The following is a 17378-nucleotide window of genomic DNA, read 5'->3' on the forward strand; positions in this document are numbered from 1 at the left end:
TATAGACAAGGACCTGAAAAGCGTCCATTGTCACTGAGTTTTTTCTAAGGAATAAGGAATTGCCTTATTACCTTGTAAAGTAAATTCTTTCAACATTGCGCAGAAGACGAGCGAAACAGACACGCTGTCGAGAGGAGGTAGAAGGATGTACTCTAGGAGATAAGAGAAGGATTTGCACTGAAGTTTTTGCTACAGCGATAAGTCACGATTATGTCGGGGGATTCGATACCAGCAAAAACCGGCGAATCTCTGAACTCGCGTTAATATGCCAGACGTGAGGAAAAACCACGTGTCACTCTCATCACCGTGTTTTCGAATAATTTACTTTTAATTTAAATTTTTCTTGGCGTTCGTTTCTCACTTTGGATTCACCCGATCCACGTTCTCTTTATCATATCGGCAGCTTTTTCGGCGATCATTATAGCCGGAGCGTTGGTATTTCCTGACGTCACTCTTGGCATGATGCTCGTGTCCACCACCCTCAGATTCCTGATTCCTCGCACCCTGAGCTCGTTGTCAACAACCGCCATCGGGTCGTTGGCTGGTCCCATCTTGCATGATCCAGCCTGATGATTTTCCGGCGCAGTGTCATGTTTAATAGCGCATTCCCAGTAGGCGTCACACCCGAACTTCAAATGCTCGCAGTTCTTAACCGGCGTCTTGTCGAGCTTAAAGCCATACCTCTTCAGGGCATCGGTTTCCGCCAGTCTCACGGTGAACTTGATGCCTTCAACGAGGCGCGCTACGTCCTCTGGGACTGTCAGGTACTTCGGGTAGATCATCGGCTTTTCGAGAGGGTCGCTGCTCCTCAGTCGAAGGTATCCACGGCTCTTCGGGTGCAACAGCGTGGGAATTATGTAGATGCTACGATTGGCTCCTTTCTTTTCCCCGACCATTCCTGTCTCCGCGCAATCCGCAAGGTATCCTGCGAATATCAGCTGGATGTCAGGATGATCGTCTCGAGGATTCGCGTACTTTGTGTTGATCATTGCAGTTGCTTCCGATATGCCTGAAATTCGAAATTTCAAATTGAACAATTTTGTTTTATACTATACTTTATTGCCGTCAAAGTACGCCACTGGTCCCGGTCTTTGAGGGGAACTGTACCGTCGAGATATTGGGTGATTGGCTCAGTGATGTCGGTCTGTTTGTGCTCCGAGTCGATACGAGCGAAAGCTCGTCTAGCAAACAGTACGTATTAGACAGTGAGGATAATGGATTAGTGTCTGAAAGATCATGGCATGAGAATCAGTTGCGGCAGAGAATCGCGTGGATTTCAATCAAGTCGTTACAGTCAAAAGTGTATATTTGCCATGAATTATGTGCAACTAACTTGTTGATTCATCGCTGACAATGAGCTGTAACTGTAAAATAGACTGGGAATATCCTTATTTATTCATGCTTATGTTAATATTTTTGAATTGTTTCGGAAGTTCTTCAACGATGTTCTAAAAGGTATATCTGGAAAGAAATCTCAGAATCATACGTTATATTCTTCGTTTTTGAATCTCGTTGCACAATTCTTTATGGTAAAATTATGCAGAATCGAAAAGGCGTTACGTTTCGGGCGCGATTTGAATAAGAAAACGATAAGTCAATCCACGTACATACCACTTAGAGATTTTATCAGATACTTATATGCAGATTTGCGAAATGGATAAGTCATAAAAAATATCAATTTTTTGTTCGAACCGTCTGGCTGTGAATATTTACATCGATAAATCACTGGATTGAATGGTTCCGAAGTATTGGCAAGAGTATCTCAAGCCTCTTACGATAACTGTTGGCGTTTTCCCAACGTATGGATATATTACTCTGCATGACGAATAAATAGTTTGGATAGTGAAAAAATAAAGTAAAGACGAAGCTACTGATCGGCTGATAAATTTCTCGCAAGGAATCATTGAAACAGAAAAATATTGGTGATGGAATTTTTAGTATCATGGGAGTCTGCGTGGTTGATCAAGGCGAATAGAGTTAATCTCTACCACGCGAATTGAACTCGTTTGCAGAAGAGAGTAAATACGGAGTCGACAGCTCCAAAGGGTCTTAGGCTACAGGCTGCAGTGAATACAGACATTGAATCAAGATAATCCTGAGCATGTAACCCGCAGGCGGCGCAACAGGACGTTAATTACAAATCTACATTCGGCGTATCATATGCTTGAGCAATAAACACACGCCTGGTGTTGGCTCGTGGGAAAATGCGTCTAGAGGTTCAACTCCTAATTCAGGGGCGCGTCTAGGCTGACTCAGGGGATTTCTGCTGGTTCCATATGACGCCGAGATTAATGCCCACAGACTTGGAAGTTCCGTGGGGAATATTGCATTAGGAAAAAATTACATCACCGAGTATATAGCGCGGGCCGTGAACCAGATCATTGTGCAATTCGCTTTCACTGGTGGCGGAATTTCATCTCGATGCTAGAACGACGAGGCCTATAAACAAAGGCTGGATCGAAAGGATAGGGGAACGGCTCACGACTTGGTTACACGATCGTGGAAAATTATTTGAAGGGTTATAACAGATGAATCATAAAGATCGCGCAATGTAATGATAATCTGATCAAAAGTTATACGGGGAAGAAAACTATGCATATACACTTTAGTTTGTATCTCTGATTACTATTGAGGTTGATCATAAATATGGAATATGACTTTCAGCGTAATAAACATGCATTTGAGATTTCGCCATTTGATTATTAAACTTGTAAATCGGCTGAAGGTGAACGTTGAATATGATACCTTTTGATATTTGCAAAGAAATTTAAGGAAAGACTTTCACAATCAATTCGTCTGCGCTTCTGACGACACGAGTGAAATGGACTCGACAGGTTTTTATGTAATATTTATCGAATCGAATCGAATTTCGAGATTATTGCACATTAAATTCTGCTGGAATATTGGCTAACTGAATCGGATTCCGTGACAATCGGTTAATTGTCATTTTTGCCCACTTATCAAACCTGCTGGTTTTGCAGGAAGATAGATATAACTATGGTTTCAACGTCACAAAAACTCGCTTTCCTGGAAAGGATAACGAAATTTTCGACTTTGCTTTATCACGACCCTTCCGCAAAAATGTCACGAGACCAGAACTTACCGGTGCCTGACATGAGGCCATCCCTGAAGAGGAGATACTCCATGGCGGTAGCCCAGTTCAACGGCGTCGTGTCCGTGTCATTGATGGTGAATCCCACTGTAAAAGCGACGTGATTGTGAAGGTTTTTCCCCACACCTGGCAAGTCGTGAAGAACAGGAACACCAACCGCTTGAAGCTCTTCTCTGGGACCGATTCCACTGTTCAGCAAGATTTGGGGTGAGTTTACGGCGCCTGAAATGAGCCATTTGGAATTACATGATCAGCCATAAATGAAACGACGAATTGCCATGCACAGATTTCAACGCCGCAGGGCTGAACGTAAGGGCTGTTTTATGTTTACAATTCTTTAAGCGAATGGATTTAAACAAAAAAAAAAAAACAAAAAAAAAAACAACGAGTCTCTGTTAGTGAAACGATAGTCGTAGCGATAACGTTAACATTTCTCCAGGTTTTTCCCTTCGACGAAGAAGAGTATTCATAATCTCTGTGACCATTTCTTCCACAGTTGGTATAGCATGAACCGACGATGCTGTAATATAGGTCTTGGAATTTCAAACTATAGCCGTTAAATTTTATTTGAACCAATGCTCTTCGGAGTGCCCATCAAACGGAAATATGAAACTGCTTTCAACGTTATTGATACAGACCTATAGGTTCACTCACTCTCATACATTTCGTTGAAGTAATTCTCAACTCGGCAGCACTGGGTGTGTTACGTACGATCTTTACGAGTAGTCATATCATGATACTGTTACTATGATAGTACGAGTATCAGAAACTTGTTGGTATGAGTAATTGGGAAACGGATAGATAAGCTAAAAATCATAATTCCATGGCGATGTGCTTTTGGCAAAATTTAATACGCACCTCCGCTGACGATGACTTCTTTGTTGGCCATAACCTGGTGGAGTTTTCCATCGAAGAAAAATTCCACACCGATGGCCCGCTTGTTGGCGTCCAGGAGAACCTTCGTCACCGTTGTGTTGAGCATTATGTGGAGGTTGCGACGGTTCCGTGCCGGCCTCAGGAAGGCGCGTGCCGTTGACAGCCTCGAGCCATTACGCGAAGTGGTTTGAGCAATTGTGAACCCGGTGTGGGAGCGTCCGTTCAGATCGAGCACCGGGTACCCTGGCAGCAAAAAATTCAGCGTAAATATTTAAGTGAAGCAATTATTGGTATGGCAGGAAAAAAAGCGAGTTAGCAACGTTCGGACAAAGCACCGATTCCAGCGAGTTTTTAACTGGTTACAATAACGTATAATTTTTAACCAGAGTGTGCGTTTCCGTTACGGATAAGAAACGAAGGGGAATGCTAGAAGGTCGCCAATATAATGGTAAAACCTATGAAGTAGGTTGAGGAAACGTAATTACCTTCGTGGTTATTGCTCTAAAATGTAAAGGATATGCGAATTGAATTTGGCTACAAGAATAAAGGTGCAGGCCAATCGTGACGATTCAATCACCAAGAGTGTGGTTCCAAAATTGCAGATGATTAAAGTTTAGGTTGACGCTCCGAGTTTAAACGCTCCGATGAATTATTAACGCTAATGACTAGGCACAAATTACCAAGTTCCTTTCCAGCCTCCATGATGGCCTTGCTGAGGGGTGGGTGGTACGGGAATTGGGTGACAGTCAAAGGTCCTCCAGTCGCGTGGTAGCCGGAGTCCATCACGTCGATCTGTTGATTATCCTCACTCCGCATGAAAAACGGAAGGACTTCCTGGTAGGACCATCCAGGATTACCGAGGCTGGCCCAGTCGTCGAAGTCCTTACGGGATCCCCGCATGTACATCATACCGTTCATCACACTGGTGCCCCCGAGGACCTGAAAAGTGAACGTCCACCTATTACCAAAGCCGCAGGGTTGAGTTTGGAACACCTTCCCCTGAAGGTGACGTGATACCTTCTCTTTTTCTCATTAAAGAGAAAATTAGTCTAATGTTCTATGTCGGCCATAAATACCTCTTAGAATCTACTTCCTTTCATTGCTGTTAATGTGTCTAAAAATTCGGATAGTGTAATTATACACGTAATACGGCTGATAAATTCCATCTTACACCGTTTATATTCTTCATTCTGAAGATGGTATAAGCTAACCATTAATTAAAATATTTATGTTGTTTCTTTTCATTTTTTACAGCGATGTGATATAACTATACAGAAAGATTGTAATCGATATAATAAGAGCCCAAGAGTTGGATATTCACATGATAAATTTTAAATTAATGTTTCCTCTACCGGTTTATGCAAGAAAATTTCTGCGCAGCTTCCGTTTCTTTTTTTTTCACATGGACGTGATACGTATCTCCAGATGAATACCAGTTTCAGCCTAAAAATTTGCGATTTGCCACGATTTCACTTGTTTTAATTACGTGACTTATTTGAATGGCTCAGGAAAAAGATAAGAGAAGTCATAAAAATATAACAAGTAAAAATGCAACGCGCTTAAAGAGCTTATTGTGTTCTAAGGTGACTTATCTTTTCAATTATAAGCTACATTTTACATCTCCTAGATACATACACTGCGCTTAATAATTTTTTAATACGTATGTGCATCATAGGTTTACCCAGGCGTCAACGCATGTCAGTGAACCATCATTATAGGAATTCCGATCTCTTGACGCATCCACGAATAACGGAACTCAAAGGAAAAGGTCAATTTCAATTCTCAGAGTCTTTGGACGAGTCTCAAAGTGTTCGATGGACGTTTCATCGCTCATACTTTCAATTATGGAGTATAATATAATACTATGTACACCTTGCATTGTATCTTTTACGTTTTCTTATTTCAACTATCGTTGGTCATTACACTGATTATGAGATTCAAGGGCCCGTTCGCTGGTCATAAACCTCACCCCATTGCCCCATTTTGTTTCGTAAACTATGAGGCAATTTGTGCGAGAACCAAGGTTCAAAGTTATTGTGATTTATTCGGAAACGAATGTTTTCCAGTATTCGTGATTGTTACTTTGTACGAGGATTGGAGCAAAAATTTGTGCATTTCATTATCGTATTTTTTTTTTTTAGGACAGGCGTTATAAGAGCTTTGAATTTTATGCCGCGCCAAAATTTTTTACTTTTATTTTTATTTTTTTATCAATAAATCTGGTCTGGAGCAAAAACCCTCAAACCTAATCATTTTATTCATGAATTCATTCCATGCGTCACGATTTTCTGTTTTTTATTCTTCACACTCACATTAGACATGCATCAAAGTGTTAACCAAGTGGGTACGCCGCAGGCTGAATAATTTAAAACCGGATATCAAGTAAGGAATCCAAAAATATTTGCTCACAGTCTGTGCTTGTACTTTATATTACGAAAAAAGAAGAGATAAAAAAATATTATACCGTTCATATTTTTCACTATAAGCAGTAGTTAGAGATGATGCACGAAGTCTCGAAATTACGGAAAATTTTACTTCTCACTTTTTCCATAGTGCGACAGTTCCTCTGGTTGCCTCTATATTAAGCGGTCATAAACCCCAAAATTGTAAGAATTATTACGAGAACCACGGCCTAGAAAATTAGTTCTTCGCAATTGACACAGTGCCTAAACTATACTATAAACCGGCATATACCTCAGCTAGACGACTAGTTTGAACATAATATGTATAGGAGTTATTTGACCGTGGCAAGTTTTTATTTGAAAATTCTATTGATTGGACTAAAAAAAAGAAAGAAAGCAAAAAAAAAGACAATTACTTTCGGTAAAGGCACATAAATTGAAGCTGATCGATCAGTTTTGACGTCTATCACTGCGTTCGATAAAGTATCAATTACGAATAACAGAAAATGCTCTTCGCACCGTCAGTTGTTGACGGAAGCAAAAAAGAAAAAAGAAAAAGTATTATTGAAAGACAACGATATTCCATTGAGGTGTAATGAGGGGGTTCGTGGGTGCCAATTCCGTCGGCGATATGTAAGCACGTGGTGACTTTCGGATTTGTAAAAGTAGAAATGGACCGATTTGAAGGACGGTCATGGAGGCGAAGGGTCACGGTGTGAAATACGTATATACCCATGTAGACTCCAACTCCACGCAAGTCCGTTTTACTTGTATAAATATACAGAAGTATACGTATAGGTATATATACGTATGTACAAGTAGTCCCCTCACGTTCCGAGTTGACTTTCGGAGATGAAACATACGAGTGGGTGAATAGACGAGGACTTTTGTGTTTATCCATCGCTTTCGCTTTCGGCGTGTTGACTGTGTATACGTGCAGGTAAACCCACCTTTCCCCTCGGCCAGTAGCACTTTTTGTCATCTTTATTTAGACAGGCCTCGTCCTCGCTCTCCGTCGTGTATTTCCAGTCTATATCGCTGCCTATGAAATTGAAGAAAAACGAGGGAATTTGAGTGCCCGTTGGTTCGTCCAAACCCGCCTCCAGCAACAACGTCGAAAATCTATTTTCCTCCGACAATCTGGCGGCGATTGTCGCCCCTGCGCTGCCACCTCCTATCACGATGAAATCGTATCTGGAAAAGAGAATCGGGGGGGATGAGAAAATTTTTCACACTTAACGTCGATCGCCTCGCTCACTGCATAAGGGGGTGCCCTGGTTGATTTCGAAGTCCACGTGTTTTAAACGCAAAACAGGCTTAACAGCCCCATTCTATACTCAATTCTGAATAAAAAGACTCCAATTAATTTTCATATGATGCTACAATAAAGAAATGGTATTAAAACTACGAAATCGCAATAGTAAATTCATAGTTTTCGTGCCACTTCTTTATTTCTACATCATATAAAATATATTAGAATCTTTTTGTTTAGAATTGCGTATAGAATGGGACTGTTGAGCCCTTTTGATATCTGGAGAATCGTACGACAACATTAAAATCGGTTACGGCACCCCATAGGGCGAGGAACGAATGAAAAAAGTATAACAACTCTATAGCGATTGCTAAATTACTTCGTAACTTGCACAACGCGGACTGATCCCCATTTCGTCGATTATTGTCATTTGTCACGTTGACAGATGAGAGATTACATTACATGTATATACCTATACATATGTATTATGTATAGACCTTATAGTCTGGGAGTCGGAAATCTGGGTTACCGGGACAGAAGTCCGGTTGTGATCAGTTTGACTTTGTTCACCGGAGAAAAAGAAACAAAACAAAAAAAAAAAAATGCATATGTACTTAATATTGAACGTTAAGTATCCCGATACTTTCATAATTGTTACCATCACAGTATCTTTTTAGCGACGCGAGACGCGATAATCATCGCGAGTGGATATAGTAACACTTCTAATCAATGAACTCCGTTACGTAATGCATGATCTGAGTTTTCACGTTTTATCGTTGCAATATACAAATTTGTGAACGAGACGATGTAACGCTTACGTTAAATAAAGTCTTCACGAATTTTTCATACTACAGATAATATTGCAAACGAAGTTATAACTTTTGTTTTAGTCATCACACAGGATTTGGCACGTTTTCTATAACCTTTCTATTCCCTGTCTGGTTAATGTGGACGATGGAACAAAAAGTTGAAGTCATATTCTTTAAAAGAATCTGGCTCTGTCACTAAAATCTATTTGCGATTAACTCAACGTTCGTGTCTGAAGCATGATTTGTTGGTGCAGGTGGGGTTGGAAAGATCGACAAAAATATCGAAGAAATCGAAATAACTGTATTTTCGCACAGGTTTACTTGAAGTTCTACTATTTTCGCCAAGACTTATGTGACTTGGCACAATAGATCTGATTTGTCAAGTTACGAGTGCTCTTGAAACGATTTGCCACTCATGATCGGTTCCCGTTCTCCGATTGGCCATCATCTTGAATCCTTGGTTGAAGACATTATGTAACATTACACAGCTGGTAACCTTGTCTCACCTTGTGTCAACGTAATCTCGAGATTGCGGCCGGTTGCAAGGGTCCTCGAGGTCGCACTGGCTCCGCAGAAACACCTCGAGGAGACCCATGAAGAGCATGAAGGACGGACCACCGCAAGTCGAAGCCAGCGTCGGCCCCGTTGACGCCGTCAACGGGCAGTTGCAACTCATCTGAAACACGGAATTTGTGAGAAGTTAAGTCGCAGATAGTTTGACAGCGGAACTTCGACGAGAAGGTCGCCAAATGTTGTTTGAAATTTGTGGCAGTGATTATAATAAAAATCCCACTTTTACGGTAGAATATATTTAAGGACTACAATGGGCTATGATTTCCTTTGTTATTCGTGCGATTACTAGTTCCCTGTTTCAATTATTTATGTTTTATTTATATTTTGCATTTGCGTGTTTCGCCCCTGCGTGGGGAATACATTTGATTCTTTACTGTCAGATTTGAATGCGTGTAATCTGGAGGATTTTGTTTGTGTGTGGGTATCGAGACATGAGATTCAAGAGATTGGTTCCATGAATCGGGATTGTGATGCCGTATAGAGGTGGCACTGTTTTTCAATTAACGATACTTTGGTGGTCAGCGAAGGGGAAAATCGAATCGGAGGGTATAACGGGTACACGGAGCACTTAAATAACTAGAATTGCAATACTTGTGGCTAATTTCACTTGTACAAACTTTCGATTTTCACAAGTCATCAGCACCTACGTTGGAAAACATGTTTTTTTTTTCACTTCTTGGAGAAAATATACTTTTTTTTTATTGTGTATAATTCGATTAGACGCACTCAATAACCGATGATAAAAGTCAACGTTGCTATAATACGGAAACAATGATTGGCACCGACAAAAATCGATTTAAGACATAACATAATGTAATGCTATAATTTGAGATAAGTTCTTACCATATCTTGAAGCAGGCTAGATTTTGTTTCATAAGAAAAATTACGCATGTACGAAACAACGAACCAGTATAAATGAGTGTTCAACTAATGTTACCCATTTGAATGAAAATAACGGATTTATCCAAAGGTCCGAATCTTACTCAATTTTTCAGAATTGGTCACTGACATTATTAACAGTTTTGGAGTAATAATTCAATCAATATGCGCTGTGCCTATTTGTTCTTATATATTCTTCTAAAAAATATTGACGATCTATTAGTTTGAACCATAAAACTTTCACACGTCATTACAAAAAGCTGTAAAACGTTTAAAATTATCTAGATTAACTGCGAGATCAGAATAATTTGATACAGCAATTGAAGAATAGAAATCCCGAGAGAAATGTGCCGGTACAGTATTGATTTCGAAGAATTTTGTGGTGTTCCAAAGCCTGGAAAAATACCATGAATTGTTCTGAAATTCCAAACGCTAAACCCAATGTAACATTGAAGATTGTTTAACTGTTTCTTAAAATAAATGTTTTCGAAAATAAGTAAGTTTTCATAAAATCCAAAACACCGTTCTAGTTTCTATAAAAACAAACTCTTATTTATTAAAACTATTTTTTCATTCAGTAGTTACACAGAATAGATCAAACATCTTGAACCCAGACTCAAAATTCTTGTTTCCCGTTTCAATTCATGGAAGTACAAACACGAGTGTTTGTTCCTAAGTCATCGTAAATACCGATTTTACCTAAGTAATATTATACCGCTATCCGTTCCACACTACGAAACTCTTAGCTGTATTTATCTTAAGATTGATTTTTGGCCTGAAGGATCGGTTTGAGGCTCGTCGATCCGAGCCGCGGGATTGGAACTCCGGCATATTATTCACACCCGGTGAAACGTGCATGTGATTAAAAAGCATAAAAATGCGTGACTTTCGCAACGTTTCGCCGAGGCCCCGTGTTGGCGGTCAGTGAACGTAACGGCATTACGGTATTGCCTCTTGTAATTCCTTCAGATTGCGCCCATCGCACCAGGTGTAACGACACGGCGAAGCTTCACCTCGGCTGCTTCTCCGTGCATCACAAGAACCCCAGGGTTCGTCCGATTGTGCACAAATTCCGATCACGCACATCTCGCGACCGATCGCATCGAGGGAACAGAATCCTCGAGAATTCGAATTGTGCAATAGTCGATACTACTGCATGGTCATCAAGCTCTTCCGTTCCTGACGCAACCCATCGCGACTGTCCAACGCAGAGATCGGAAGTTGCAGAATATTGGAAATGCCTAAGGCTGTCACGAATCGCCCTGATCCACCGGATGCGATGTCGAAACTCTGTTCCTGGAATGCAGTCATTGTTGTTGCAGCTTTTGTAACGATTCGAATAGCTTCCCTCCCAGCGTACTCCGTCACTCCATCCGCAATACAGAAAGAAAGAATGACGAAAAATATAACCGAATAGGTATCGGCACACGCAACGATATCACGGTATTATTGCAAACACGTGGCAATTATAAAAGCGTTAGTACCTACGCGAATTATAATTATTACACCGCTGTAGGAAATGAGGACGCGGATAGCGAGCGAAGGTTTCATCGTAAAATGAGCCACTAATTCATGTGGCACCGTGCAACAAGATCACAGTTATCTGTCATCGAGAGTAAGGCAGCAAATCCGCAATTAGTTCGATACGAACGATTCAACCAAAGCCGATGTCACAGCTAACTAATCAAAGACTCGGTACGATGGTAGGTACATCGTACATGGTGAATAAGAAACGTTCGGCACGTTCGTGACTGACTTCGTAATATGCTGGGTTTTACCACTCGCACGTTTCCCTCTTCGACTCCTTTGCGTGTGAAAATTTTTCGCAGAGGTGTAAAGTTGTTGAGTGCATAGGAAATTGTGCATATCCGTAGGTGCGTACATGATTTTCCATTGCCGTCGCAGGTGGATTGGATTGATTAACGCGAGTGGATAAAGAGAAATACACGCGGAAGCTCCGAAGACCCGAATCTTCCGTGATCACTGATGATGTTTCTTTGCAATGTACATTATTACACTTTTTTAAATTGTTCACCCGCACGCACAACAACCGCTGGAAACACGATTCAGCCCAGTTACGAAATCTGTTACGCTTCTTACTAGCTACTTTCCTACGCCCTGCAGGTCGATGGATTGTGCTACGTCAGGGAGTTTATGGATGTGTGCGGAGTATCTTTACGTTTCCGCGTACATTTATATTATATCGTAGGCATCCATCTAGTCCACGTGCAAGATCCACGATATTTATATGTTAAATATATAGGTATAACCATATAAGGAACTGTATCGCACAGCTCAACATATGAACTCATGTTTAATGCACTTATTATTTGTTGCATTTAATTATTAGTGACTATACAAACGACAGATTTTTACCAAACGTATAGATCAGATTGTGAAGTGATTCCTAGTGGAATTCAATTCACATAACAGTGCGGAAAAATGTCGAAAATTTCTTCGAAAATAATAAACATCTTTATTTTTTTTACCAATTGAAAGGAGTGTAGCGCAATGCGTGCGAATACAGAACGAGAAATTATTTGGAGAGTAAGAAAACTCGTTCAGCGAAATGTGTACCGGTACCTACAACAATTCGATTATCACTGCATGTTTCTACTTCGATTGGCAACAGCACTCATATTCGATGAAATCATCATTATTCCGCGTTTGCGAGCACGTGTGATCAGATTTCTGCATCGGTGAGAAATCGAGTTATCGGGACAAAATCGGTGAATCAAAGTTGGCTTTGGGTCACACTTTTCCAAAAGTGAAAGAGATTATTTTCTACCGGTAACTGTCTGTCATTTCGAGATAAAATTATTACAACCGTATGCAACAGTGACATGGTTATTACTCAAAATTATACAGACAGGGGGTTTTATGGGTTTTATTTCACATGTGATGTACGAAATTAATAGGCGTTTACTTTCACCGGTTCGCTGAATATTTTCGTTCCTTCAAGTGTGCGATAAAATCGTGGCTCTGCTATTAAGCCACTATAATACCCAATATAATCGTCGCCGGCTAGTGAAGTGTTAAATCTTATTAGTTCACCGACTTGTATGTACCTCAACTTAGGGGCCGCATTGTTTCGAAAGCGAACTTCGTTGACGTAGAGTGGTTAATTATGTTTAGCTTGAATCGAGGCGACTTTGAGTCTGATATCCAACCTAACTTGACTAAATTCTAAACGGTGCGGGTCAAGAACCATTAACCACGGTAGTTGACAGGTACTTTTTCTTTTCATAAATAAACACTGTAATGCGTTTCTGGTTACGAGAGAAGACGTTATAAATTCATATAACTCTCGTAAGAGGAAGAAGCACAGTTACTTGGTATATATTGGTAATATTGTGGATCAATTAACGATTTAAATCGCAAAGTTTCGCAACACGTGACACACGCTCGACTCCTGATAAATTCTTCAAACAGTTTGATTTTCCGCAATATTGGCGCAGAATACATACGATATGCTGACGTCCGTCGATGATTAATTTTAATCGATTTCTTCACCGGGTATCGTCGGTTCAATTACTTGAAAGTGTGGCGTAACCTTGACTTAGGATCTGCTGCTCACGAGTCTGGAGTAAGTATACGCAAATGGATTTTATCGATAGACCCATGGAACAGGTCGGGTATGCAGCCTCGAGCAATCGATCAACTGTTTAGCTTCCACGACTGTGTGGGTATCACGTAATAATTTCGCAACAAACATAACAGGCAGATCTGGTACCTATCGCATGAATTGGCGAACGAGTGGATAACTTTGGTACCAAGAACTCTTCGGCATGTGAACGTGTAAATCAGTCTGGACCAATTGGATACGGTGCTCGGTCAATTTTGTACAAGAAAACTAGGATAGTGGGGCACTTTGAAACAACTTTCTCGATTAAAAGTCTCAGGTATCAGACACGAGTTCGTGGTACAGTAACACGTATGTGTACATTACTTTTTTCCGTCAAGCATGTGATCTCTCTAATTAATTTGGTGCTTATTTCGTCTTCCTTTATTCCGTCGTAGCTCTAATGTGGCTATCTTTAATCGCGAGAGCTCGAATAATCTCGCCGATCTTCTAGTAGATCACAAAAGTCAAAGTTCAAAATTTCACGTACTATTTATACTGTAATAAAATTCCAGGCTGCAAGAACCACTGCGGCGGACTACTTGCTTGTCGGCGTTGTTCGCGGATTATCAAATTATATATTGTCAGAGAGTTACATCTGCCGGAGCATTAGGATTGAATTGAATTTCAACCTATGGTTCAACGAGAGATGATTATTGAGGCTGCAAGCCGCTTACTTGCAGTCTGGATGCTCAGTCTGCAGATAAGCTATAACAATCAGAACTCGCACAGAGGCTCGAAACTAGATGTATAAGATGCAAAATTCGTCAGGATATGATGGATTTGAGTATTTCAATTTCCTCTCTAGGGTCTGCACTAGTGATACTGAAGAGCTCTTGGTATAGTGTGAAGAGTCTCTCATTGTCAGTTTACAAGTACATATTTTGCTCACGGCGAATTTCAGTCATGGCCACAATTTTGCCCTCTCGTTTAAGTAACACACTGGCTTCTCGAGGTTTAGCAAACTTTGAATAGAGACGTGTGAGACATTCGGAGTCGTCTAGTGTCTAATTCTTACGGAGGTGTGCAAATTATTCGTATAAAGCGGCAACATCAAAAGTTAATTATGAGCACATCACACACAGCCTTACTATCTCATTCATCATACGACTATCGTTGCATAGACGGTATATGTGCGTAGACATTAAAGTCCGACAGTAGATTGCTGTGGAGATTCGCGTTCCCACGTTTCCAAACGGTAGCCGGTCTATTGTCAATGCGCTAGAGTTAAGTCAGAATTCTAATGTGAATGAATGGTTAATGTTTAGACTGATGTGATGGAAGTGAAAATATTTTTAACTTTTAGTCCTCCGTATACGTTATCCAATAATTCGATCCACGCGTGCTTATCAATCCAAGACGTGGACTTTGGAGTATTTTGCAGTGAGAAGATTGTATCACATCCCCTTTACGATCTGATCCGTTCGACGTATGCCAGCGAAAACATTGCAGTATTACACCATTTATAGACGTAACAACGTGCGTTGATACATACGAGGAGTGAGAGTTTAAATTGAAATCTCGAATGTGATTCAAGGAGTGAATGTAAAAGGATTGGCACAAACAAGTTAGCTATTCGAATATGTCAAGGAAAGGATGCCCCATGGTTGTTGAGGCAGATCTCCCAGTACAAGATTCTAGACAATATGGCAAGTCACTCTGCAGGGTCAGTTTACATCTAGGGATTCATTACAGAGGAATACATCACGGTTACGAATCAGCTTTTGAATTGCTACAACTACAGCAAGGTCACGAGTACTTTTTTCTCCTTGGAAATTCGAGTCCCTGTCTTAAAGTATGAATTCGAAAATTACAGAATTCCGGGTCTCGTGTTAACCTGTAGTTAGCCATCGCGATTCCGGGTCTGGCAGTAACATTGGCAACCTGAGCTCGGAACAGAAACAAACAAAGTGACACGGATTGGCATGTGTTAATATGGTTTCCGCTTACACGGTCCGACGTGTGTTGTCTCACACTTATTGACATGGTATTATCATTTACGGTAGCTTGATGATATCTACTCCCTATGACAACTTCGTTTTTCTTCGGTGACTTTGGCAATAAAAATCCCGGACGATAAAGAAAACGAGGAGACGTTGAGTGGCAGGACTGCTTCTCGGAGATACTGACTGGACCGGTTACATACCTTAAGAAGGTTTACTGATCCTGTGAAACAACTACGCTTCTAAAGTCTGTAGATATCGCTCCGCTCGAACCTCGGCTCACGAATTGCATTAATCCATTTTTTGAGCCGACGTTACTGCTCGCTGATCTATTGCATCGATAGTACACCGTGACCCATAAAATTGATCCATCTAATATGCTAATCGACCGGTAACTGACTTTAGAATGGATGAGATGAATCGCGCTTGTTAGTCCGCCTCTATCTCAGATGATTTTGATTAAGAAGACTACGAGAAGTCCGCAGTTTTTAGCCACGTGATATATATATTGTGTGTATATATATGATACGAAATTAACAGTCCTCATTTGACAAATATTTCATACGCGAGAAATGAGTATCCTGAAACGAGATCCGTTTGGCTTTAAATAATCCTGTAGAAAATTAGAACAAGGAAGTTACGTTGAGAAATAAATTAAACATGATTCTAGGGTCAGCAATTCACTGTTGCTGTATAAGATAATGAAAATGTCAAGTACTTTTGGGCCCTGATTATTTTGGTTTGTTGATGGGCAGATATTGTAGTTGCGGTGTTCTTTCACTTTTCTTCTATCTTGACGTTATCCTGGCACTTATCAAATTCGTATGTTACATACGTCATATACCAAGTAAGTTGGAAGACGAGTTTGAAATCGAATCGCGAAATTATTTCTTCTAACGATATTCGACCAAATATGTAATTTTCGAAAATACATTCCCACTTAAAAACGATGCTTTAACGAGTGCGACATTAATGACGAAAGTTTTGGTTATCACTCGACGTACCAGAGGAGCCAAAAATCCATTTAAGAATCTCGGGTTGTGTGATCCACCGGAGTCTCGAGTCGCAGCCTACGCAAGAATCTCGATCTCGATCTCCCGCGTGGAGGATGAAGACATTGAACCCGCAAATGTGACGATGCATAAAAAATTATAACCGTAATCAGCGTGCAATTTATGAATCACTTACACCGAATAATAAAGGTAAAAACTCGCTACGGGCGAAAGAGTATCGGTACGTATGTATAACTTTAACAGGATAATCGTTCAAAATGATTGATGTCATGCAGGCGAACGGATTCACTGACAAATGATTAACACCTGTCAGTCGACGGTGAAAAATGACCAAGAGAATGACGACACTCACCGTATACCTTGATTCGAAAACTTTTCGCTCGCGATGATGACCGGCTGACGTTGGAATAAGCTCGTGGGAGAAGATTATTGAAGAAGAAGACCGAAGACCCTTCGAATGATTTCCCAATTGCGGGGGAGCAGAACCAGGCGGCGTCGCAACCGACGATCAACAACGAACTGCACCGCAACCACTCTCCATCGTCGATGTAATATCCAGGAGCGTCCCGTCACCGCTTCCACCACTACGACTTCACCTGGTTAGTTTTCATCTCGGATTCGCCACGCGCTGGTCTTTACGGACCATCGACCTGCAAAATTTGGCCCTCGAGTTTCTGCATGCGGATATGAATCCAGAACCAGGTATGTGGGATACGGTGTCGAGGCGAATAGTTCACACCAGTTTGTTTTCATAATTAATGTTACTTTCCGGTTTTCCAATACTCTGATAGACAGACTGAACCAGTCGGTCCAGTCGAACCGTGACTGCTTCGCGACTTGACCTTTCGAAGTCATTTTTTGCGGGGACCACCTATAAACTTCCAGGGCAGTACGGAA

At 40.8% G+C, this 17378-nt stretch overlaps 1 protein-coding gene across 1 annotated transcript; it reads right to left on the reverse strand.

The window, feature by feature from the left end:
* Window positions 1–189: 189 nt before the first annotated feature.
* On the reverse strand, window positions 190–17012 carry LOC124406586 (glucose dehydrogenase [FAD, quinone]). The gene is made up of 8 exons (XM_046882028.1): window positions 16834–17012; window positions 8958–9127; window positions 7341–7584; window positions 4669–4927; window positions 3971–4231; window positions 3104–3334; window positions 297–1009; window positions 190–249 (listed from the first exon to the last, which is right to left on the reverse strand). The coding sequence occupies exons 2-7, from the start codon at window positions 9125–9127 to the stop codon at window positions 369–371; spliced, it is 1806 nt and encodes a 601-aa protein (XP_046737984.1). The 5' UTR covers window positions 16834–17012; the 3' UTR covers window positions 190–249; window positions 297–368.
* Between the last annotated feature and the right edge of the window lie 366 nt (window positions 17013–17378).

The sequence above is a fragment of the Diprion similis genome, chromosome 6 (genome assembly GCF_021155765.1).
Source record: "Diprion similis isolate iyDipSimi1 chromosome 6, iyDipSimi1.1, whole genome shotgun sequence".
In the NCBI taxonomy this organism is placed as follows: Eukaryota; Metazoa; Arthropoda; class Insecta; order Hymenoptera; family Diprionidae; genus Diprion; species Diprion similis.